Source organism: Geospiza fortis, unplaced genomic scaffold (assembly GCF_000277835.1).
Source record: "Geospiza fortis unplaced genomic scaffold, GeoFor_1.0 scaffold1047, whole genome shotgun sequence".
NCBI classification, from domain to species: Eukaryota; Metazoa; Chordata; class Aves; order Passeriformes; family Thraupidae; genus Geospiza; species Geospiza fortis.
This window is the reverse complement of record NW_005054589.1, coordinates 475,165-499,317: the sequence shown is the minus strand read 5'-3', so window position 1 is coordinate 499,317 and position 24,153 is coordinate 475,165. Positions and strand designations below refer to the sequence as shown.

Genomic DNA, 24,153 nt, shown 5'->3' with positions numbered 1-24,153 from the left:
ACTCACTCATTCACTCTTACCCTTTGCTTGCAGAGGCAGTGGGAATGCAAAAGCATGGGAGCATTTTTCACTCAAGTACCTACAGTGCTGAAATATGTTGAGTGCTGCACAAGGAGCACCTTACAGTAGATTATCTGAACTGCAGCAACTACAGCCTAAAAACAAGTGGCTGTAATTCCCTGGTTGGTTTCAAAGCACAGCTCTTGAGTGGTGTCGTGGACTTACTGCATGCAACTTGCAACAAAGAAAATTATGACAGGAAAGGGGCAGTTCCTGAAGGCCTCTGAAATCAGAGACTCAGAAGACAGGGTACTGTAGAAGACCAGTGAATGACTACAAAGCAGCTGAAGGAGATGATGGATGGAAAGTACAGAGGCAGGAAAATATGCCCACCCCATTTTTAACACATCTTCCAAGTACAAAGAAAGCATGCAGTGCAGTGGCATTAGAAGTAGTTGACTAGACAGCCCCTAAAAGGCCTTAGTATAAAAAAGGCCTGAGAGGAATGGGTATCTCAGCTGCTGTGGCCTGTTCAGATGGTAAAACTGTTGTCTTTCTCTTTTTCACGTAGCTCAACACTGTGGCAGCAGATCGGAGTTTCACAAGCAGAGACATCGAGTCAGGGGCCATGCAGCTGAACACAGAAGTGTGCCCCATTGGGAAGCTCTCTCGCCGGGGCTTCTACCTGGCTTTCCAGAACTCTGGGGCTTGTGTAGCCATGGTGTCTGTCCGAGTGTATTACAAGACTTGCCCAGAAGCGGTGCGGGGCCTGGCCCGCTTCCCAGAGACGCTGGCAGGGTCAGAGGGGCTGACAGAAGTGCCTGGGGTCTGCGTGGAGGACGCAGCTGAAGAAGTGGGCTCTCCCCCCAGGATGCACTGCAGCACTGACGGGGAGTGGCTGGTACCAGTGGGCCAATGCCTTTGTGCTGTGGGCTTTGAGGAAGTCGATGGGAGCTGCGTAGGTGAGTATGCAGACACTAGCTGTAGGCCATGGGAGAGGTTCCAGAGAGCTAGAGATCAGAGTATCTGTAAGCAGAAAGTGGGATCAGGAGAGTTAGTGTGGTCTACCTCTCTCTTGCCTACCCTCTGTATCTTACATCTTTCCTTCTCCTTTCCTTCTCCTTAGCTTCTCTTTCTCAGTTGTGATTTTTATCCTCATGTGTCAGGTGTAAGACCTGCACACACCTCTCCACTCCCTCTTGGGCTTCATCCAGGACCTCTCAGGTCTGGAGCTAGTTTCTGCGAGCTGTAACTATGTGATTGACACTGACTCACTCAACAACTGGTTCTCAACCCTTGAACAGCAGCCTTGTTCTCTCAGGGCAGATGGGTCAGACACACAGAGCAGGGTATTAGTCCCGTGACTAGAAAGCTGAGAGGCAGAGGGGACAGGTCTCTCCTCCGTCCCTCGTTCTTCTTGGACTGGGATGGCTCTTCTGCCATGGGAAACCCTGTAAAGCATATTGCACAATAATGTGGTGCCTGCTCTTCTGAAGAAGAGCAATTAGCAAGCAAAAGAGTCACCAGGGTGCTGGAGTCACAGCAAGCAAGGGTTGTTGGAGTAAGAAGTGCTGGGCTCTCCCTTGGCTGCAGAGGAGACAAGATTCAGCTTCTTAAGGCAACTTAGTTTGACATGTGTGTTGTTTTGGCGGATATGTATTACTGCAGAGAGAGAGGTAAAAGACAGCAGATCTCTGCTCTTGTTGCCAAAGCTGTGTGGCACAAGGCTAAGGCCATAGGGATCCACACAGCGCTCTCAGATTCAGCAGGTGCCCCGTGTCTCTGCTTTGCTCTGCTACAGGGAGCTGCTGTCTCTATGATTCCCGACTGCTTGCTGCTCGTTTTGCTTGGGGAGCTGGAGAAGGTTGAAGCACAAGATCCTTGGCCTCCTCCAGCAATCCCCTCTCCTCGCACAGCCCAGCCAGTTTTTCCACTTAGGTGCTACAGAGCTCTCCCCGCCCTCCTGAGAGCACTCCTCTGGGAAGGGGCAGGGAAGCTGTCATGTCTGGACAAGCCTCGACTGCTATCGCAGCACAGGTTCATTCTACATCTGTGCTTTCATCCCACTCCGCCCAAGTACAGCTGCAGCCAGAACTATGTTTTGCAGGATTAGAAGGGACTGGGGAGGTCTCCCAGGAGAGGAAGGGAAGAGGGGAGAACCTAGCAGGAGTAGGGAGGGGTACTTCACAACCAGAATAGTGTCTTATTGGAGCATCGGGGGAGAAGGTGAATGCAGGGGGTGATATCTTAGGATCTGCTCCCTCAGCAGAAAAGACCAGAATGTGTAATGGACTGGGAGTAATCCAGTTCAGGATAAAGACTGAAATCACAGCTTTTATTTTGTCCTCAGAACGGAGGAGGACTTTTTCAGACATGTAAGGTGTGACAGGATGGAAGACCTGGCAGTGTCATTCTGATTCTGAGTTTTGCCTGGAGTAGGGAGCAAAAAAAAGGGGAAAGCTACACCTTTGCCTTTTAATAGGAAAAAGAACCTGAACTCTGTTACAGGAGACAACAGAAAGCCAGAGGATCAGGTCCTTACCTAGTTCCCTCAATCTCTCAGTGAATTCCCTGCTGTATAAAGCTCTGCTGGGCGCAGAATGGCTCAGCCACCTCACAGTCCCAGGAAAGCTGTGCCTGCCCCAGAGCATTCAGACTTTGCTGCCCATAAACGCAGAGCTCGTGATTAACTTCCTCAACTGTGTAATTTGCTGTGCCCCGGCCTGTGCTCCGGCTCCTTGCTGGGCTCTGCAGGGCGGCAGGTGAGCCGAGCTCCCCTGCACCCCGCTCTGGTGCCTGCAGCCTTCCCGGCCTGGCTGGCAGCTCACGAGGGGCACCTGCAGGAATAAGGAACGAAGGAATAAGGAATGAAGGAAAAGCCCCAGCCATCCTCTCTGCCCTCTGGTGCTTGGTGAACAGGCGTGCCCGCTGCTGCCCTCGCCTCCTGAATGTGTCCCTTCGAGCTGAGTACCCCGGTGTGCCCGCTGCTGCCCTCGCCTCCTGAATGTGTCCCTTCGAGCTGAGTACCCCGGTGTGCCCGCTGCTGCCCTCGCCTCCTGAATGTGTCCCTTCGAGCTGAGTACCCCGGTGTGCCCGCTGCTGCCCTCGCCTCCTGAATGTGTCCCTTCGAGCTGAGTACCCCGGTGTGCCCGCTGCTGCCCTCGCCTCCTGAATGTGTCCCTTCGAGCTGAGTACCCCGGTGTGCCCGCTGCTGCCCTCGCCTCCTGAATGTGTCCCTTCGAGCTGAGTACCCCGGTGTGCCCGCTGCTGCCCTCGCCTCCTGAATGTGTCCCTTCGAGCCGAGTACCCCGTGCAGCTCCCGCCCTGTGGCCTCTCTGCCAGGCTGTGGGCTCCCTGCAAGGCACCTCCTGCTTGGAAGGGCTCAGCACCCCGGTGGCACAGCAGGTGTGGGCGGTGGGCTGGAGTGGCGCTCAGAGCTGGAGGAACAGAGGCGCTCCTGGGGTCGGAGTTACTTGTTCTGGAGCACAAGTCGAATGAGGAGTGGCTGGAGGAGCTGGGGATGTTGAGCACGGAGGCTCAGGGGACACCTTATCCCTCTCTACAAACACCTGAAAGGAGGGTGTAGCCAGGCGGGGATCAGTCTCCTCCCAGGCAAGTAGTGACAGGACAAGAGGACATAGTCTTTAGCTGGTTTAGGTTGGACATCAGGAAGAATTTCTTCACAGAAGGGGTGATTAGACATTGTAATGGGATACCCATGGAGGTGGTGGATTCACCATCCCCAGAGTTGTTTAAGAAAAGATTGAGTGTGGCACTTAGTGCTATGGTCTAGTTGACATGGTAGTGTTCAGTCACAGCTTGGACTCGATGATCTCAGAGATCTTTTCCAGCCTAATTGATTCCATGATTCTTGCAAAGGTTCCCAACCCCAAATTTCTATAATTTACTTGCAGACGGTCTCAGCCTGGTAAGAGTGTATGTGTATTTTGTCATATCTGTGGCAGGTAGTATTATACAGGCAACATCAGAACCTCTGTGTTACACAAGAATGTGGTAGCCATGCGCTTCCTTTGTTTTTCATGTCAAAGCTCTCCTGGCCCAAACTGATCCAATATCAGGGACTCTCAAATCTTATGCAGGAACAAAGTGGCTGGAGGCCTCAAAACTTTCATCTTCAGTCCAGCATGTAGAAGTGCTCTCAGTTGTGAGCAGCCTGAAGATCAAAGTAACTTTTACTGCCTGTTTCTCAAAGGGATGATTTGATCTGGAGTATAAATGGAATCTCTTTGGGCTGTGACAATCAATACTTGAGCCTTGTAATTATTTTCAATGGCCTTTGCTATCATTAAACACATAGTTGCATGATTGTATCTCAGAATGATAGATTTTCCTGAGTGGTTCTGTCATTTCCCGGAATCAGAAGGTGCTGGTTTCTCCTACTTGTGATTATTTCTTTTTTCTGGGCTCTTCGAGCATCCCTTCTGCAGATTAATGATGAGTAGTCTTGTTTGGCCTCTGTTAGTGGAAAGTTTTCAAGGTCCCTCAGGTGTTCATCTTTGTCACATAGTCGGAATGGCTGCGTTGGTTTTTTTTTGTAAGCCATTTATGTGAAGCTCCTGAGCAGATGGTTTTCTCCATTGGGATCTCCTGAGGATTACACAGGATGTTGTTGCTTTTATAGCGCAATATAAAAAGGGTCATTCCCTCAATGCGCGTGTTAAATGCAAAGTGGTAGCTCTGGCAGGAAATTAGTGTATGCACTTCTCAACCATCTGATTAGCAATAGGTTGGTTGTTTCTTTACCTACTAGAACTTTTGATTCATTTAGCACAGGCTGGCAAACCAATAAATTCACAGGTTGTCTTACGTTCTGTCACTGATTTTCTTCTCCCTGCTACAAAACTGTAGAGGTGAAGCATTGACCTTGAGACAGCTGGTAAGCTGACCAGTGCTTCTGTGCATTGAACTAATAGCAACACAGCAAAACCACGTGATCAGATGTTATACTGAGAGAGTGTCGCTCCTCCTTTTTGTAGGACTGGACGTAGAAAATATGTGACACCTATTCTCTTGCAGTCTGTGTTGGCTCCATAGCCAGTTCCACTTGATGCTGTGAGGTGAACTGATAGCTTCCTAGATATTCCCCAGGGCCCTGCTAGGTGATGCTCTGGTACAACACTTGAAATCAGCAAAGATGCTTCTGCCAAAAAGCCTACTGGCTACCTCGTATGGAATCAGCAAGAAGACTCTGAGGAGCACAAGGATTTGTAGCTACTATTTATGGTTCTTATTTATGGTATGGAAAGCTTGAAGGACAAGGTGGGGACCTCTCTGAGTTTATTTACATTGGAAGAAGTTTCTGAGGTTGACTAGATTCTGTATTCATACAGTCTCTGTGAGGAATTAGATCCTCCTGCTTCAATCTGCAAGTCCTGTCATAATACTGATGCTACCTTGAATTGCATCTTCTCTCTGTCTGCTCTGACATGATTGATCTAGGTGACTGCCAGATGTCCAGGTGTTCCTTCCAACCTAAATATTTCTGTGAACTAAAAAAATGGAGGCAGATAAAGGAGTGTTCAAGAAGCTTTGTTGATCTGGGTTTATTGATTATGTTATGTTGGCTTATGTTTGTCCTTCCACAGCCTGCCAGCGAGGGTTCTACCGCCACTCCCTGGATGCTAAACGCTGCCTGAAGTGTCCCCCAAACAGCTTGTCCAACGAGTCAGGGGCCACGTCTTGTCCCTGCAATGCAGGCTTCTACCGAGCTCCTTCGGAGGGCCAGAACATTGCTTGTACCCGTGAGTTGCACACAGAAAGAAAGAACAATATCCAAACAGCCTGGGGGATGAACTTACTGAGAGCATCACCACAGAGAGGAACTTGGGGGTACTGCTGGGTGAAAGATTGGGCATGAGCTGGCAGCATGAGCTTGCAGCCCAGAAAGCGAAGTGTATCTTGGACTGCACCAAAAGCATGTGGCCAGCAGGGCGAGGGAGGGGATTCTCTTCCTCCACTCTGCTCTTGAGAGACCTCGTCTGGAGGGCTACGTCCAGGTCTGGGGCACAAGAAAGACTGGGACCTATTGGGTCAGGTCCGGAGGAGGGCCCTAAAAATGATTGTAGGGATGGAACACCTCTCTTATGAGGAAAGGTTGAGAGAGTTGGGGTTGTTCAGCCTGAGAAGAGAAAGCTTTGGGGAGATCATCTTGTGGCCTTTCAATACTTAGTGAGGCCTGCAAGAAAGATGAAGAAAGGGTTTTTATACCGAGACCTGTAGTGAAAGAGGGTAAACTGAGGTTTTAAACTGAAAGAGGGTAGATTTAGATGAGACACATGGAAGAAATTTTTTATGAAGAGGGTGATGAGACACTGGAACAGGTTGTGGGTGCTCTATTCCTGGAAGAGTTCATGGCCAGGTTGGATGGGGCTTGGAGGAGCCTGATCTAGTGAAAGGTGTCCCTGCCTATGGTGGGAGGGTCGGAACTAGAAGGTCTTTAAGGTCTCATCCAACCCAAACCATTCTGTGATTCCATGAACAATGATATGGGGGAGAAAACAAAAGGTTGGAAAATGGGGATGAGAGATCAGAGAGGGAGAGGCTGGGGTGGAGAGAGGGCCCCATTTGAAATGCATCTGCAGATGGGAAGCTGTCGCAGAACTTTGGGCACCAACAGCTGGATCTAACACTTCCTTCTGTGCTCCCTGTAGGCCCACCCTCGGCTCCCCGCAATGTCAGCTTCTCCCTCCTCGGCACCCAGCTGAGTCTGTGGTGGCAGCCGCCCAGTGACCACGGCGGGAGGAAGGACCTGACTTACACAGTCTTCTGCCAGCGCTGCCATTTCCTGTCCTGTGAGCCCTGTGAGGCTGCCGTGGTGTTCTCCCCCAGTGCCTCTGGTCTCACGAAACCTGCAGTGGACGTGGATGGCCTAGAAGCTTACACCAATTACACATTCACTGTGGAATCCCATAATGGTGTCTCAGGAATGGGACCTGCTCCACAGAGAACTGCTCCAGCTGTCTGGGTCTCAGTTGGACATGCAGGTTAGCAGAAACAGAGAGAATTTCTTCCCGTTCATCATGAAAAGGAAGAGGAATCTCTGTGAATATTTAAGCTTTCTCCATCTTCTCCTTCTGCCTGACACATGTGTTGGTATGGTATGATAAGGGTTCTAAAGTACCTCTGCCTCTGACATGTAAAGTCCTTTAGTCATATTCCTTGCAAATCAGTGTAGCAGTAATCGTTATCCATCAAGAGCTATGAATCCACCAAGAACCTAACAGAGGTGAGGAAGATGAAGCCCTCCCTATCACACAGCCTAAGTATTATTACCTGTGTGACAGGAAGAATGAGGGCTGTGTCATGAAATATTTCCTGTGACTCAGATATTGCAAAACACCAAACACAACAGAAACCCTGGTGTAACTGGAAAATAAAAGGTTTTGAAAGCATGGAGGGATGAGGATGTTAAATCTTGACACATTTCTGTAGGCTAGCTTCAATCTGGCTAGTTTGGCTGTCCTGTAAATACTTTCCAGAGCACCATGAAATGTGATTATAGAAATGTGACATCACAGCGCTCAACAGACCTTGATGCATTCCCTGGGTTCTAATTTAGTAACAAAATATTACTTTTCTTCCTGATGCTATGCGGGGGCAGCACAACTCTGAGCTAGAAAAGCAGAGCTACTTTTGGCTTGCCTCATCACTTCCTGATGATGATGAAGGACAAGGAGAGAACCAGGCTTAACTCCTCAGTCCTTGCAGACTCTTGAAAATTATCTTTTTATTCATGAACAGCATGCATTTGCAGTCAGCTGAGAGATTTTGAGCATTGAGTTTCACTGTACCCTTATGCAATGCAGCTGCATTCATAAATCATTACGTAGGAGAGCTGTGCTACTGCTGCTGTAGGAGCATAAAATCCTAACTTTTTTTATTTCAAATTGGACATTTTCAGTGCAGTCCTGGAATAAATGTAATTTCTTGGAAGATGGATTTTGTTTTGAGGGCCAAACACAGTTATGCTTCCACTGTTTGGGCAGAAGCACACTATTCACAGAAAGCAATTAATTACAACCAGAGACCTCCTTTCCCTTTCACCACACAGGAGAAAAATGACAGTGGCAATGAGACTCAGTTCCAATTGCATGGTATGACCAGAGCTTCTGGTAGAGAGAGGACATAGTTTGCATTTTTTTTGTATTTCTCCCTCATGTTCTCTATTCTCTCCCACTGCAGCTCCAGTGACAGTATCACAGTTTATTCTGACACAGAGAGATGACAGCAGTCTTTCTGTTTCTTGGCTTGCCCCGCGGCAACGCAGCCGGACCTCAGTGGAGTATGAGGTCATGTTCTTTGAGAAGGTAAGGCCTGCCTGATTTGCTCTTCCCCCTTTCACCCAAAGGGCTGGAAGTGTCCTCTTGCTCAGCATGCATTTGTTACTTGATCCTGTTTGGTTCCTGCAGGGGGAGGAGGCACGTTACACGGTGAAGCACCTTCTTGAGCCAAATGTCACTCTGCGAGACCTGCAGCCAGACACAGCCTACCTGCTCCGTGTGAGATCCATCACACCCCTGGGGCCTGGGCCCTACTCCCCAGAGCAGGAATTTCGCACCCTTCCACCAGGTAAAGGGCAAGCACTGGTATCTCATCTGGGAGAAACTCACTTCCCCATCAGATGGTATATTCTCACGGTACATGGTTCTCCTTTTGTGTTCTGCTGGCTGTAAGGCAAGACACCACTGTCCTGAGTTCCTTGTCACCACAGCTAAGCATGTTGCTTTGTAAAGACAAAAGACATTTTTCTTGCTTCCTTGTCATCTTACAAAATTTGCTTGCACTTTCCTGTTTAGACATGATCAGTCTCAGTTTATTGTGTTGTACTGGCACAATACTTAACCAGATCTACATTTAGTTCTTGAAAGGCATTTTAATTTTGGCTAATGTTTCTGAGTTTGAGTGCTGGTAAAATAATTACCATATGCCTCCTTTTGTGTGCCAGTTACTAGTGAGAATGAGAACTCAGAGGACCTCAGCACTATTTTTTCCAGCTTTGTCACTTCCTCTGTATGTAGTCCAGCTCCTGAGTCTCTGCCCAAAGAGCACCCAGAAGGTTCCCCTTAATCTAAAGTTTTCTGTAATGGAAATTGCTCTCTCTTCATTTCACAGACTCCTACTGACCCTATTGATAACTTTAGAAATACATGTATTGAAGTGCTGCGTTTGAAAGACTAATTTTATTGTAATGAAATAAGGACATGAGGAAGAAAGCTAAGGCATACTTTAATGTAACAAAATAGTTAAATTAACAGTGTAAAAGCTGATAAGGAGTTGGGATACCATTACTGGAATGTAAAGGTTGGACCCTTTTTGGCACCAGGGGCTTTTGGTAAAATCTTCATGAAGTCACAGTGACAAATGATGATAACACAAATGATGTTTAACTAATTAAATAATGTACTACACAGGCCCTGTGAAAAAGATGTAAATTATCATGCAAAATTGTTTTGATTAAGAAAGCATAAGTTAGAAAATACTTTCATCAATATTATGCTTTATTTCAAATGAAAGTTGATCACCTTATCATGTCAAGACAAAGGTATTTTGAATATGAAAGGGATAAAAAAGAAGTGCCAGCAAGGTTTCATTTGATGAGAATTCTTGTTTGATAATACATTTTTAGCTATTACAGTCTAGGAATATTAGTGTAGCAGGATTTGCAAGAAGTGGCAATTTTGTATTTAAATCTGAATTTGATAATTTAGATGCCTTACATTCCTGCAGAAGTCCTGTGTATCTAAATGCTTCTCCATTTTATTAATAAAGATATTATTTCACCTTCCAAATCTTAGCTTTTTGATTTTAACAAAACAAGGACATTAGCTCTGTCTCTTGATTTCTGCTTAAGTAAGCTGATGATTTTTAATAATTTTAGTGGGATGAGTCAGAGGAAGAATAACTAGTGTTAATTAGGCTTTATGGATGCTGGCCATTCGACTCGATGTTAGGAAACACTTCCCCACACAGATCTGTGTATCATTTGTTCCTTGCTTTAAAATCTTCTAATATATTAAAAAAAATTTATTTGACGATTTTCTTTCTTCTGGATGTTTTCCTAAATCTCTTTTGGGAAAATATTAAAAATATGTATATTCTCACTACTTCTCCATTAATGCATTTAAGTTCTTAATTTTGGTGGGTTTTTTTTAATTATGAGAAATAAGTTTTAAAAGACCAGCAGAGGCAATATAGCATTTTCTCTGATGAATTCAAATGTACTTTGTGGAAATGCCTAGCTTTGGCTTGAGAACCTAAATAGAAGGAGACAGCCTGTGTTATGTGAACACTCTCTCAAAGCTATCCAATCACAGAATGAAACCACCTGATGCTCAGTTTTGAGAAAATATGAATATGATAGACTGCAAGTTTGTAAGTCAGTACTTGTTTCAGGAGTCCTAAGCAGTGAGGGGCTTTTGTTAGGGTAATTAGGCAAGGGAGGACCAGCCCCAGATATTGATGGGAGGGGAGCGTATAATTAATTTCATAAACAAGAAGAGAGCCACTTTAGACTGTTGGGGAAAATCATGTCTTTGCTTTGCTGTAGTTTAAATCAGCTACTGAGCTGGAAGAAGGTCCTTATCTGAAAGGATTGTTGGAGAGGAGTGGGGGTGAAGGAACATCTGTTGTTCACTTTTGAAAGTGTCATGGAATTTAAGTTGGAAATCAGACACAGGGATAAATTACTCAACTGGAAGACCAAGACTGTAGATAAGAGTCAACCAGATAACCACCAGAAGGTACTCCATGCACATGAATAACAGTGTGACAGGACTCCCATCTGGTGGCTCTGCTGCCTGGAAGACAAGGGGCTGTAACTTGCCTAATGCCATTAGCTGGTAGAAGCTGGGTGGTATGTTGCAGACAAATGCATTGTGGTCTTTTAAGTGATATGGCCTCTCTTTGTTTCTGCAGACACTGGAGCTCTGTCTGGTGGAGTCATAGTCTCTATTATCTTTGGAGTTCTCCTATTTATTGGTCTAATTGTGGGATTTCTCATGTTTCGGCAAAAGTAAGTATTGAATTTTGGTGTTGAAAAAGGTACAGATGTAGGAATGGCTGAGCTATGGGAGCTTGAGAAAGGGAGGCCCGGATTTCTCACAGGATATTGTATAGGTAGAGGTTTGTTAGAGAAAAAAAACACCAGCATGCTGCAGCAAGATGGAAAGGGTCTCAGTAAATAATTTAGATTAGTAGGATTGGAGGGATTGATATTGTAAGATAATGTTTGCTGTTGGGAACAGAGGAATATGTCATGATTTCTCAGTTTTGTTATAGTCCAGCAGTATCACATTGTTATCATAGCAGAGGAATAAAAACATTGTTATGGTACAATCATTTCTATAGCTGCTGACCAGTTGAGTGATAATCCATGTACTCAATAATTTCAAACCATTTTCCATATATCATTACTGTTGGGGTCCTCTACCCATATAGAGAATTCTTCTTTCCTCCTCAATGTCTGTAAGGCTGCTCTTGCTTGGTTTTAAGAAGATCAGATATATACTGAAAGCATACAGAAAATATGAAATAAACAGAAATTCATCTGTAACTCAGCACAAAACTCCCTCTATGAAAACAAAACTCTGTTTCTAAATGTTAATGAAGCATCACATTTTATTGGCAGCTGTACTGTTCCAAGTAGGTGCAGTGTCTGGTCCCACTTTGCTCTGTGCTACCCTGAATCTGATCCTAACCAGCTAGGGCAGACACCTTGGAAGTCTTGCTTTTCCCTTTGCTATTTGCTGACCATTTTATATTCATTACTCTTTTTGATGTTCCAGGAGGGCTCGTCGGAGACACGCACGGCCGGAATACAGTACTTCGGGCTTTGAGCGAGGTGAGGTTCAAAGGGGTAATAAAACCAGGGGGAAGCCTAGAATGTTTTGGAAGGAATGAAAAGAAACACTAGTTTGAAACCAGACACTGGCATGGCCTTTCTGATGTAATGTGCCTCTTCCTACAACAGTTACAATCTTCAACCTAGGTTTGGTAGATTTTTTTACTGCCATTGTCAGAAGCCCATGGATTCACTTCTCTCTTTGTATGCTTTAAAAAGGTTGTCCAAAGAGGTGACAGATTAATTTGCTCGTTTGTTTTCCTTTACCACAGAGAAGGTCTGGTTGAAGCCCTATGTAGACCTGCAACCATATGATGACCCCAGCAGAGGCGTGCTGGAATTCACGAAGGAACTGGATGTCTCTTGTGTCACTATGGAGAATGTGATTGGAGAGGGTGAGTTACTTACCGCTCTCCCTGTCTTTCAGTTTCCCCACACTGTTGTTTTGCTGTCTATCTTTGAGTTCATCTGTGACATTTTGCCTCTGGTTGTCTTCAGGGGAGTTTGGGGAGGTCTATCGTGGGTCCCTGCGACTCCCAGGGAAAGAACGTATTGTGGTTGCCATCAAGACTCTGAAGTCAACATACTCAGACTCTCAGTGGTGGAACTTTCTGCGGGAAGCAACGATTATGGGGCAGTTCAATCACCCGAACATTGTGCGCCTGGAGGGAGTCATCACCAAAAGTAAGTAAGAGTGTGTGGGAGAGAGTCCTGGAATTAGAGCAGAAACTGGCACATTTCTCAGGCCTTAGAGAATTTGCTGTCAGAGAGGCTGTTCTGGGAGAAGACAGGCATTGTCATGTCAGAGAATGAGGAAAGGAGGAGAGGTATGCATTTCCAACAGAGTCCTGCGGCAGTGTTAGGAGAGGGAGAGAGGGAGAGTCCTTTCAGGGCCAGTGAGTAGATGAGAAGTCTGGATAGGGAGGGATGGTGCAGGGTCATATGTGCAATACAAGGAGGAGTACAAGATCATTGGGAGATGTGTAAGGAGAAGGGCAGCCAGCTGTTCCAGTGGAGTGGGGTGTTAGCTGGGGTTAGACATGGTTCTCTGTGTTGGGGAATATGAAGAGCATTGAAGCAATTGATGAGTAGAATTTGAAAATGGCTGAAACCCTCTTGTCTTCCTCAAGGGAGGCCAATGATGATCATCACTGAATATATGGAAAATGGAGCACTGGATACCTTCCTCCGGGTGAGAAAGTCCAATCTGTAATAGGCTTGTGTACTGCCAGAACTTGCACTTGACCTGGATTTAGGGCCCTAAAATAAGACTAGAAGTAAGATCCAGACATCCACTTACTTTCTGCTTACTGACATTTCCAATGTCAGCAGCAGAACCTTAATGCCATCCAGTTTGTTCAGTGATGAGACTGGTGTCTTTGGTAATTGAAATGCAACTGCTTAATGATAACTGGAGACCATCACCAGTCCCTTAGTGAGAGCCTGTTGGGGCCTTTGGGCTGCAGCATTGCCTTTTTGCTTGTTCACCACTGCCCACTTTTGTATGTTGATAACGCCAGTGACTAGAAACCAAGCGGATCGATGTCACTTCTCTCACATGTTCTTCTTCTTCCACGCAGGAGAATGAGGAAAAATTTAGCCCTGTGCAGCTTGTGAGCATGCTGCAGGGAATAGCCTCTGGCATGACCTACCTTTCAGAACACAATTACGTGCACCGGGATCTGGCTGCTCGCAACATCCTGGTAACACGCAGTCTCCAGTGCAAGGTGTCTGACTTTGGTCTCTCTCGAATTTTGGAGAATGATGCAGAGGGAACCTATGAAACCAAGGTAATGCAAACCCAATCTTTCAACCTTGTAAATTTACTGTAAGCTCTGAGGAAAATCTGTAGTAAAATTGCAAGTCGTGGTGTGGATGGTTCAGAAGGTGTTGCTTTTGTCTCTGGAGTCCAGGTTTATTTTGTTTGCTAAGAAATTCAGAGGGACTGTGGTGTTAAAATGAGAAGCGAAATAAGAGGTCTGATCTCTTTGACTCAGTTACTAAATCTAGCTTTGAAGATAGCCTTGCTGTGATCAGAGTTTTGGACTAGAGTCATCTCCATGTCTCTTTCAATGAAAGTTCCAGTAATTCTAGTGCGTGGTGTCCTTCAAAGCAGGGCTGTGACTGGTGTCAGGCTCTTACTCCCACAGCAGAAATTTTGTGTAGCATTCAACTGAACAGAGGGCTTAAACTCTTATACTTTCAAAGAATATTTCTCTCCTTTTGAGAAATTTCCCTGGGGTGGTTACATGTCACTTCAAATGAAGTGGGCTCAATCTCTTAACCACTTTGTAAGGTCCTTGCATGAAAACACTGGAGAAATAAAACTCAATTATATATGCTGGATACACTATGTTTCTGCTGTTTTACAGGGTGGTAAGATTCCTATCCGATGGACAGCCCCAGAGGCCATTGCTCATCGCATTTTCACCTCAGCCAGCGATGTCTGGAGCTTTGGAATCGTCATGTGGGAGGTGCTGTCATTTGGTGACAAGCCATATGGGCACATGACCAATCAAGAGGTAACAGACATTGAGTTCAAGAGCTGATTTAAAAGATAAACGAGGCATGTGGGGAAAACGCTTGTAGAGCTACCTCAGCCTGCAGTCTGAGTTCAAGAGCTGATTTAAAAGATAAGTGAGGCATGTGGGGAAAACGCTTGTAGATCTACCTCAGCCTGCAGTCTTGACTTTCTTTTGAACACATAACTACTATGTTTCCCTCCCTGCTTAAAATCAGTGCAACCAAGTCAAGGGCAATAAGTATTGAGGTGTCAACAGCAAGAAGCCAAATTAAAGCGTGTTTAAATCAGCCATGGCATTTGGATCTGGGGACACTTTCTATTGGTTTTGTTTTGTCCTTCCTCTGGCTCTGGTGCATTATATCTGGTCTTATTCTAGGCTCAGCACATGCTGTTAAAATTATTCCTCAGAGCCTGGTTCCCCTTCTCTCACTGTGCCAGGACCATTTGGTCCTCACTTTTCCTCACTTCTCATGAACATGTCCTGAGTGGCAAATGGGAGCTAAACTAGTAAAGGACTGAAAACACATGCATATGCCACTTAAATTTTTGGTGTCCTTAAAGTGTTTTGATCCTATGCCGGGCTGCCCAAACCCTGTGTCATATGCGTGTAATCTACACCAGCCCCTCCCTGGCTGCACATTGTGAAGTGGAGAATGGCTGCTCCCAGAGGTCTCTGGCTCCTCTTCTGCACTCTCTGCTCTTGGCCAGATTTCTCTGTGTCCTCTGTGCAGGTGATGAAAAGCTTAGAGGATGGGTACCGGCTCCCCCCGCCTGTGGATTGCCCATCTATCCTCTACGAACTCATGAAGAGTTGCTGGTCACACGATCGGATGAGGCGGCCTCATTTTCAGGAAATCCGGGCACAGCTGCAACATTTCATCTCAAGTCCCCAGCTCCTCCGGCCCGTTGCAGACTTTGATCCCAGGTAAGCAAGCTGTCACCAGAGGAGGAGGGGTTAACTGGGACACTTCACCTCCCTGTCCCCAGCAGGAGGAGAGGCAGTGAGAGCCATGCAGACTGGAAAGATGCACCTTGAGTGCTCCGTGTGCAGAAGACAGTGGTCATCTCTGTCTCCTGGTGACAGAGGGCAGAGCCATTGGCCTGCTCTGACCTCACTGTGCAGAGAGCAGATTAGCTGGCTCAGCCCTGGTGGGGGGTGCTTGCTCCCCCTTTGGTTACTGTCTCGCAGCACTGTCCATTTCAGGGGGTTGCCTGGCTAACAAAGGGTTTCTGTGTCCCTAGGGTAACGCTGCGTCTCCCCAGCTGCAGTGGATCTGATGGGATCCCCTACCGGTCCATCCCTGAGTGGCTGGAATCCATTCGCATGAAGCGCTACATCTCCAACTTCCGCACGGCCGGCCTGGACACCATGGAGTCCATTCTGGAGCTCACTGCTGAGTAAGTGCACGCCAGGCTCCCACAGGGCACCTCAGGCTGCCTACAAGTTGCTGTGCTTAACCCTGTGCGATCTCAACAGGCACTCATATTTACTTGGAAGGCTTCTCTCCTTCACTCTCCGTGCAGTTAAATGGAAGTGGACTGGCTTCTTGACCTAAAAGGGAAGAATCAGCCCAGAACTGGGAGCAGCCCAAACTGAGACAAATTCCCCAGTTATCCATGTCCATGCTTGAGGCTCTTCAGGGGTCTTCAGCTGCTCTGAACTCACGTGAGACACAAACAGCAAAGGGAAAGAATAGATGGCAAACAGATCTCTAACTTGACCATCTCCCCACTCTCACAGGACTTTGTAGGATAACTTCCTTGCCACAAACTCCATACAGACTAGTGATATCCCCCCCACTCCATCAGCCAGGCACTGTTGTGTCATAGAGCAAGTCTTTCTGGGCTCCTCAGAAGGACTCAGAACACAGCTGTGTTATTTTGTCAGGGATGTTCAGCCAACTCCAACCAGGGCAGTTACATGAAACAAATGAGCAGGCACAGACCTGCTGAATGGTTGAGACATGGCCCCTATCACAAAGCTGATGTAATCACAAGTCCTGATTTACTGGGAGCACAGGCCTAGCCACGAGGTAGAAGAGGTCAGTTGACTGGGTGGGCAGAGATAGTCAGGGGATGGCAGGAATATCTAGAAGTTTCTTCCCTCTAGAGAAAAGGTAGGTGCACTAGGAGGCACTGAGGAAAAGGAAGCTTTCCGAACTAATGCATGATAACTGTTTCTGCCCTTACCCAACCCTCGTCCCTAAGGAACAAGAATAGCAATTCATTTTTTTCCTTTCTTTTCCCATTTCCTTCAGGGACTTGAAACAGATGGGAGTGTCACTTCCAGGCCACCAGAAGAGGATCTTGTGCAGCATCCAAGGCTTTAAGGAGTGATCAGTCGATGCATTCTAAAGCTTGAAAAATGCCCATCCTTACCAGATATCACTTGGAATCATTCCTATGGCAATTGGTTCCAAATGAGTGACTGGACAAGCAAAGCAAAACAACCAGAACTGCAAAAGCTCGTGAGGCAGCACCACCTGCTCTCATTTCTGTTCCCCCTTGCTTTAGCTCTACAGCAGCCATCAGTATGTTTCAGAGCACTGGTCTTAGAAAATATTCTGTTTTCTGCAGTCCACTTTGTGCAGGACTAAGTAGGCCCTGCAGTCCTCATACTGGAGTTTCAGACCCTCAGTATATCACATGGAATACAAAATGGGTGGAGGGTGGTGGATAGTGTTTTAAGATTGGAGATGAGGGCTCAAGATAGACTGGGACATTCAGGGAGCAGGCACAAGAATACAGACAGGTAGAGACAGGGCTCATGCACTCCTTGGCATACATTCCTTCTCACTTCAGCACCCTTCTGTCTTTCTTATTTTGCATCAGGAACAAGCTACTCAGTCTTCACAAGGCTGCTGGTAAGGCATATATTTTTTAATGCAGCTGTTCTTGCCTGAACACCACCCTGTGGTGTACTTTTTTCTTTGGAGGAGAAACTGGGAGTAGAAGCACACCCTGCTGTAACTTGTGTGACCACATCACCTCAGCATGTTGCTGTTTTGCACATGCACACTTCAGTGGGGAGATTTACATCTCTCCAAACTGCTTAATACCTTTTCTTATGCCGTGGACAGAAAACCCTATACATATCCATTTTTCTCTGCCCCTTTTTAAAAGAGACACTAGTCTTGTTTGGCTGAAATAGGGTATTTGTAACAGAAAAATGTGTAGGTGGTCTGTCTTACTCCTTCTCTGTGGAGGAAATGTTATTATTTATCAGATCTCAAGACAGTTATAGTCTGTAAATAATATTTTGTAAATAAACCTGTGGCAGAGCAGGGTGTGTTGGAATTCTTTGGCTTATTTCAAATGTGATTGAGACCTTTAGCATACATATCATGAGTCCCAGCAGGGTCCTTACATACATCTTCAGTTGTTTCAGCCAATGGTCTTTGTTCATTTAACTGCAGATTTAACATGGAAGTGCAATTGCATTAGGATTAAAGGATACTTTTGCAGCTGATCACTTCAGATTTTTTTTTCAACCCATTTACAGGCATATCTATCTAACATCTGAGTCCATTATTTTACAGATCCTGTGATATTCCTAAATCATAAGTATTAGCAACTACTGCTGTGTTTGATGAAATACATGTGAGTAGTACTTCTTTCTCCTGCAGACTAGACTGTCCAGGAGAAAGTCTAAGGAACGTCAGTGAGAATTTTTCTTTCTCCCACTCGGGAAGAGTAGCTACCTCAAGATTTATTTTTCAAGTCTAGGTTGGTGAAGGTGAGTGCTACACATTCAGCAATGTGCCTTGCTAGAGATAACAGTGTTTCCATAACTGTATAACGCTCTAAATTCTTAAGGCTATAAATTAACACTGCTGCTTCTGGGAAGGCCTTCCTTAACCACAGATGACAGGAGGGCTGAGAAGCAGAGATCCAAAGAACTGCAACCTGGTGCAAGAAAGCTGGTTTCTATTCAACACAGACCATGGCTACTCAAGTCACTGTGACTATAGCAAGAGAGAGAGCTGAAAAGCAAAGCTCTGAGTTTTTAGTGTATCAGTCTTAGCAATAGATGTCTTTAACATGAAGTACAGGTAGCCAGTAAAGTTGCTACCTGGCAGATACCCAGGCTAGCAGATAAACCCTGATGAGGCTGACAGAAGATTATGAGCTTGTGTCACGCACATGTAAACTTTGGCTTGTCACTGCAGGTGATAGGGAAGTGGGAGTGGTTGATCCATCAGATATTGTGCTGCCATACAAAGACACCTTAACAGAGGGGAGAAATGAGAAGAGAGGAGATTCAGGAAGTTGAACCAAGGGAAAGGCAGAGCCTCGCGACTGGGGAGAAACAGTCTCAGGCACCAGTGCAATCCGAGGACTGAAAGGCAACTTTGGAAGAAAGGACATGCTGGTCATTGTGAACAGCAATTTGCACCTGAGCCCTTTAGCAAAGCAAGACAACAGTACCTGGGCTGCATTTCAACTAATGCATCACCAGTAACTGGAAGGAGGCAATTATTCCTCTTTATTTAAGCATTGGTCAGACACCTGAAGTGATGTGTCCAATTTTGGGGTTCCCAGTACAAAAAAAGGATATAAACTTAATGAAGCTAGTCCAGTGAAAAGCTACTGTGGTGTTGAATGGATTAGAGCATCTGACAAACAGGGAAAGGCTGAGAGAGCTGGAAGCTGTTCAGCCTCAAGAGAAGAATGTTTGGGTGGCTTTTATCATTGTGTATAAATACCTGATGGGAGTAAAAAAGGAGCCAGACATTCCTCAGTGGTATCCAGTGAAAGAAGCAGCTGTGAGAACACACCAAAATGCAGTACATTCTTTTTGAAGGTGAGAAAAACTTTCAGTGAGAGTTGTTAACACTGGAACAGATTATCCAGATCTCATCCTTTAAGGTATTAAAAAGCAACCTGCTGTGGTTGACCCTGCTCTGAGCAGGGAGGTCCCTTCCAACTTCAAGTGTTAGGAGCTGCTGAATCAGCTGGCCAGGTAGTGAAAAGGCTGTTCAGTTCCATGTCCTCAGGGTACAGCCAGTAGCAAGCCTGAGCATGTATTCCCAATAGGCACTCATGCACAGAAAATCCCCGAGTCTATAATGGGTGCACGTCTATAAATGCGCACACTGTACATGACTGGCCGGAGGCAGAGAGCACAGCAGACATGCAAGCACAGCACAAACAGCCTAATCCTCTTCCCGGCTCTGGCTGATCAGGATGAACCTGTTAGAGGGAAACACATACAAGTACACAATGGATCCCTCTAGTGCCCAAGACCAGCCATCCTGCAGCTAGCTCCAAGCCCTGGAGCCTGAGCTGCTCTCCTCAGTTGCTGGCACCAGGATATGCAAATCCTCAAGAACTGCAGCTCTGCTGCAGTGCTGGGCAAGCAGACATGCACACACACACCCTGGAGCCCTCCAGGAGTTAGCCTCAGACATTGGGAGACCAAGGAGTCCTGGAGCCAGCTGCTGGGTAGAGCCAGTGTCCTCACACTCAGATGCAAACTCTACTCTTTTAGCTGGTCTCCAGACCCAGAAGTGGCTCCTGAGAGCTTGAGCAGCTCACTCCCACACGTTTTCGCAGCATTTAGCCAGCCATGCCATGTCCTGGCTCTCAAATCTCCTACCTTACTCACTAGCTACTCTGACTTGATTTTACTGCCAGTAACACAAGGACATACACACCCACACAAGATACATGCACTCAGGTCTGTCCGGTCGCTGGCATTCAGATCCATTTGCACTGAATAGATCCCATACAGAGAACAACAAAAATGCTACTATGAAGGCAGGACAGATTGCACTGATGACACACAGGGCATGGCCAGACAAGTGTACTGCGTACGTGCAGCCACCTCCTTCTGTGCCTTCTTCCTGTCAGTTTTTCCCCATGGCACTTCCCATCCTTGATCACTCCTGTTTCCTGCCTTTGATCCCCCCTTACACATCCCATGCCCCTCAGAGGGGAAACTTCCCTTTAACCCACAATGTAATCCCATCCCATTGACTCCACTGGATAGGTCTCCTACCCAGACACCAAGGCTATGGTCCTCTGATAGTTTTGGGAGGAGCAGAATTAGTGCTTCTCTACCCCAGCATTGTTCTTCCCTGCACTCCTTGGTGTTTGTGGGCACAAGCGGTCCCACAAACACGGTCTAGAAATAGACTCTCACAACAATGCCTACAAACTAGCAACAACTACAGTAAGAAAAATAAATAGATGATTTATTCTCTACTCATTCTATAGAAAACATCAAGACATTTACTGGATCAATTTACAAGGAGTCATTAAAGATTTTCCCCAAATTGGCAAGAGATCAAGAGTAGGTTTCAGGTCTCTGACATGTAGAAACATTAGTGCTTACCACAAAGAGAAGCTTCACCTGCAGTGACCGTCACAGTACCATGCTTAGAACCATAAACATCAAGCACAAACACTTTCTGAGAGGCAATAGTTAGGGACAAAGCAAAAAAAGTGCACTTTTATTACAATCCATTTTCATCTCACTGGAATACCCACCTCTGAGTGATACGTAAAGCAGACTACAATATTGTTGTACTGAACTGCAGTCTTGCACTGTTTTAAACGAGAGCTACTCTTCAGGCACAGAAAAATAGAAGTCTGGAAAGGAGACCAAGAGGTGGAGAGAGAAAGGCCACATTCAGACTCCTGCTCTCTGGAGGCTGGGTGGAATAGCCTTATATACATTTGGCAATGAATAAAAAAGCTGTGCAATGGCAGTTCTACTGCCAAAGACAGCAACTCTCATGGGTGGCTGAACAAACACAGCAGACACAGGTTAATGGAAAAAACCCACACATTTTATTGAATGCAAACAGTGGTTGGACAGTGCTGTTATTCAAAATGTTTGTTCAGTTTGAGACAAGTTTCTAGTCCAGGAAATGGGGCTCGGTGCAGTAACGCTCAGAGCCAGACAGTACATTGCAATTACAAGTTACACTGCGGCTTTCACTGACAGCAGTGAAAGAAACCCTACTGGAACAAGAGACATTCCTCAGTCTGCTGAATCCTCATCCACGCACTGAGACGCCTCCTCACCATGTGCTGCCTGTCCTTCTGACGGTCTCTATTTGTAAACATGCATTCTTTGGACTGCTTTGCTACTCTGATTCCCAGCCTGGCTGTCCAGAAACCACACTGGGAAACAATTCATTTTGGGAAGGGGAAGAAGATTTTTTTTAAAAAAAGTTTCCAAACTCAGAAACAGAGTAGTATTTCGAACACTGCCAGTTTAATCTGGCTAAGGGAAAAAAAAGACAAGACAGTTAACCAGTAAAATCCATTAGAGACAGAAAAGCTACAGCAGGTTAGCTTTTTCCAGCAACAGTAACAGATTCCCACTACTTTATGCCTCCACACTCTAACCCAGGTGAGGGAGCAGGCAGAGGAAGACATCCTGATAATGAGGTGTCACAAGATACAAAATAAAAGACAGAAGTGGTGCCGAGATGCAGGCTTCCACCTTCTCAAGTCAAACCATCGTTCTTGGCTCCATGGAACTGCAGAATGCTCTCAGCCCTTCCCAGCACCTGCCACCAGGCCCTTCTTGCTTCTTCCACCAGGCGGTGGTGGAGGGCTGATCTTTCTCCTTCAGAGTCTTGAGGGAACAGCGATTGTGCACTCACCTTGATCACAGCCCCCAGCCTGGAATACGCTGTGGCCAGGAAGCGGTGGCAGGAGAAGAGGTCCTTTCTTGGTGGGTGTGCAGAGTGAGGTCTAGGAGCAGTGAATCCTACACGAGTGAAAAACTGTGCTGGCATAGTCTCCATTGGTAGCAGTCTGCCTTGTCAGGCAGAGGGGTAGGACAATTGCAGGGAGGGGAGGAGTACTGAGTGCAGGGGTCTTGAGGGAATGCCCCCTCCGAGCTCCTCAGCGCGCTGTTTTTGCACGGACGGTGTGACACTTGATACACAGCACGTGCCCATCCAGAGGAAAGCACCCATTCTCATCTGCTTCAATGGACAAGGGCTTCCCACAGTCCTAAACAGGAAGAGGGAGCTCAGTGATGGACAAGAACAGGGTGAAGGCATTTGAGGACATAAGAAATGCCCCCACAGGGTCAGGACAATCGCTCACAGCCCACTGCTCTGTCCCTGGTGGTGCTAATGGGAGATGCTGTTTTGAGGGGAGAGCAATCCCAGCAAGTTCCCCTCCTACAAACAGCTGATGTATTGGGGTGTTAGGGAATGCAACAACCCTGCACAGTCCCTGTATTCACGCCTGTGAATGTCTAATCTTCTTCTCAACATGCTTCAAAAACACTCCAGATTCATTCAAAACAACTTCAGTGTTTGGTCAGCCTAGACAACAAAGGTGTCCAGCTGCTGGTGATGGGCACAGAACACATGGGAGGAATGGGGCCACCAGGCTTACCTCACACTTGTAACATTTCATGTGGAAATTTTTCTCCAGTGCAACAACACGCACTGTCTCATCCTTTCCAGGCTCTGGCATGATAGGTTCACTACAGACTGAGCAGCGTGGAGCATACTTCCTGCAACACAGAACCATGGAGGAGACCATGACCACCATGGTGACATTCAAGGCAGGCTTCTTAGTGCTGTTCAATGGCATTAGCAGCAGAGAAACAATAAATGTTTGGGTAGAAAGACATCTTCATACTTTGCTGACTCATTTTTAACTTCATGTCTGACAGACGACATGGGCAACCCAACTCTGTGCTGCATCAAAGAGAAGCAGAGGTGAGGGAATCTGCCCTCTCTCATACACCACATGCACGTGCTCTCTCCATACCTGTGGTAGTCATCCACACAGTGAGGCTGGTTGGACTGGTCCACAATGAAAGAGGTCCCCTCCAGGGGGGTATGGCACATCACGCAGGTGAAGCACTGGGGATGGTATGAGTTACCAGTGGCCTTCAGCATCCGGTCTGTGATGGTCTGCTTGCAGACACTGCACTTTTCCAAGGTGCTCTGAGCCCAAAGAAAAGTAAGACATGTGAATCCAATCTGCCACGCCTGTGAGGCAACACCACAGAAAGCAAAGATGGAAGGAGGAAGAGAAAGCAAAGAGAGAACAACCACAGCGAGCTCAGTTCTCTCCAGCAGCTTTCACCCCAGTGACTCACAGCATAGCAGTCCTCGCAGAAGGGCTTCTCATCCACATTGTAGAACTGCTGCCCCTGCAGCTGCTTCTCACATTTGAAGCAGGTGAAGCATTCCACATGGAAGAGGCGGTCCAGGGCCCTCACAGCTGGCTGGGTTCGTGACAGGGGCTTCTGGCAGAAGCCACAGAGCTCTGTCAATGGAAGAGGAAAGGGATCAGGAGACATGAAACCCATCACAGACTTGATCCTACTTCTGTCCGTTCAGAGCACGCACCAGAAGTTGCAGCCTCTGCTGGGGGTGGATGCTCCATATCCTTCATTAGTCTCTGGGTCAACTTCTCCAGCTCTTCTACCTCCTTCATTGTCAGACAGGAATTCCCCCTAGGTGGATCTGCACTGGAACCTGTGGGTCTATGCTGCAGGAAGAGGAAACATTAAATCCCAAAAGACAGACTCCCTCCTACCTTGTCCCTAATTAACCTATTTCCCCAGCCTTTACAGGTCCTCTCTGTTCATCTCTAGGAACAATCTGCCGTCCAGTGTGCTTGATTCTTCCCACTTTCACATGAAGCCCTACCCCTCTGCACTAAAATCTCTATAGTTACATCTCTTTCAGATGGGTAACAGCCTGGGGCAGATCCACCCTCATCCTCCCAGTTTCACTCCCAGCGTGCCTGCCCAAAGACACCAGTCCCAGGGCTCTTTCCC

General features: G+C 46.6%; 2 protein-coding genes across 2 annotated transcripts in view; one reads left to right on the top strand and one right to left on the bottom strand.

Moving 5' to 3' along the window:
* Positions 1-17,668, top strand: part of EPHA1 (EPH receptor A1) — a 33,865-nt gene extending 16,197 nt beyond the window's left edge. Inside the window, exons 4-18 of the mRNA XM_005429966.2 lie at positions 572-962; positions 5,607-5,762; positions 6,672-7,004; positions 8,203-8,327; positions 8,430-8,589; positions 10,936-11,032; positions 11,805-11,860; positions 12,133-12,255; positions 12,359-12,544; positions 12,991-13,052; positions 13,441-13,650; positions 14,233-14,382; positions 15,116-15,309; positions 15,627-15,782; positions 16,643-17,668. Of these exons, the coding sequence (XP_005430023.1) occupies positions 572-962; positions 5,607-5,762; positions 6,672-7,004; positions 8,203-8,327; positions 8,430-8,589; positions 10,936-11,032; positions 11,805-11,860; positions 12,133-12,255; positions 12,359-12,544; positions 12,991-13,052; positions 13,441-13,650; positions 14,233-14,382; positions 15,116-15,309; positions 15,627-15,782; positions 16,643-16,721 (2,478 nt within the window). The 3' untranslated portion in view covers positions 16,722-17,668. The remainder of the gene's footprint in view (positions 1-571; positions 963-5,606; positions 5,763-6,671; positions 7,005-8,202; positions 8,328-8,429; positions 8,590-10,935; positions 11,033-11,804; positions 11,861-12,132; positions 12,256-12,358; positions 12,545-12,990; positions 13,053-13,440; positions 13,651-14,232; positions 14,383-15,115; positions 15,310-15,626; positions 15,783-16,642) is intronic.
* A 3,488-nt stretch (positions 17,669-21,156) lies between these two features.
* Positions 21,157-24,153, bottom strand: part of ZYX (zyxin) — a 12,239-nt gene continuing 9,242 nt past the window's right edge. The window contains exons 5-11 of the mRNA XM_031064427.1: positions 24,134-24,153; positions 23,896-23,905; positions 23,720-23,861; positions 23,467-23,636; positions 23,133-23,311; positions 22,752-22,872; positions 21,157-22,358 (exon numbers count right to left, since the gene is read on the bottom strand). The exon at positions 24,134-24,153 is cut by the window's right edge and continues 504 nt beyond it. Coding sequence (XP_030920287.1) covers positions 22,248-22,358; positions 22,752-22,872; positions 23,133-23,311; positions 23,467-23,636; positions 23,720-23,861; positions 23,896-23,905; positions 24,134-24,153 — 753 coding nt within the window. The 3' untranslated portion in view covers positions 21,157-22,247. The remainder of the gene's footprint in view (positions 22,359-22,751; positions 22,873-23,132; positions 23,312-23,466; positions 23,637-23,719; positions 23,862-23,895; positions 23,906-24,133) is intronic.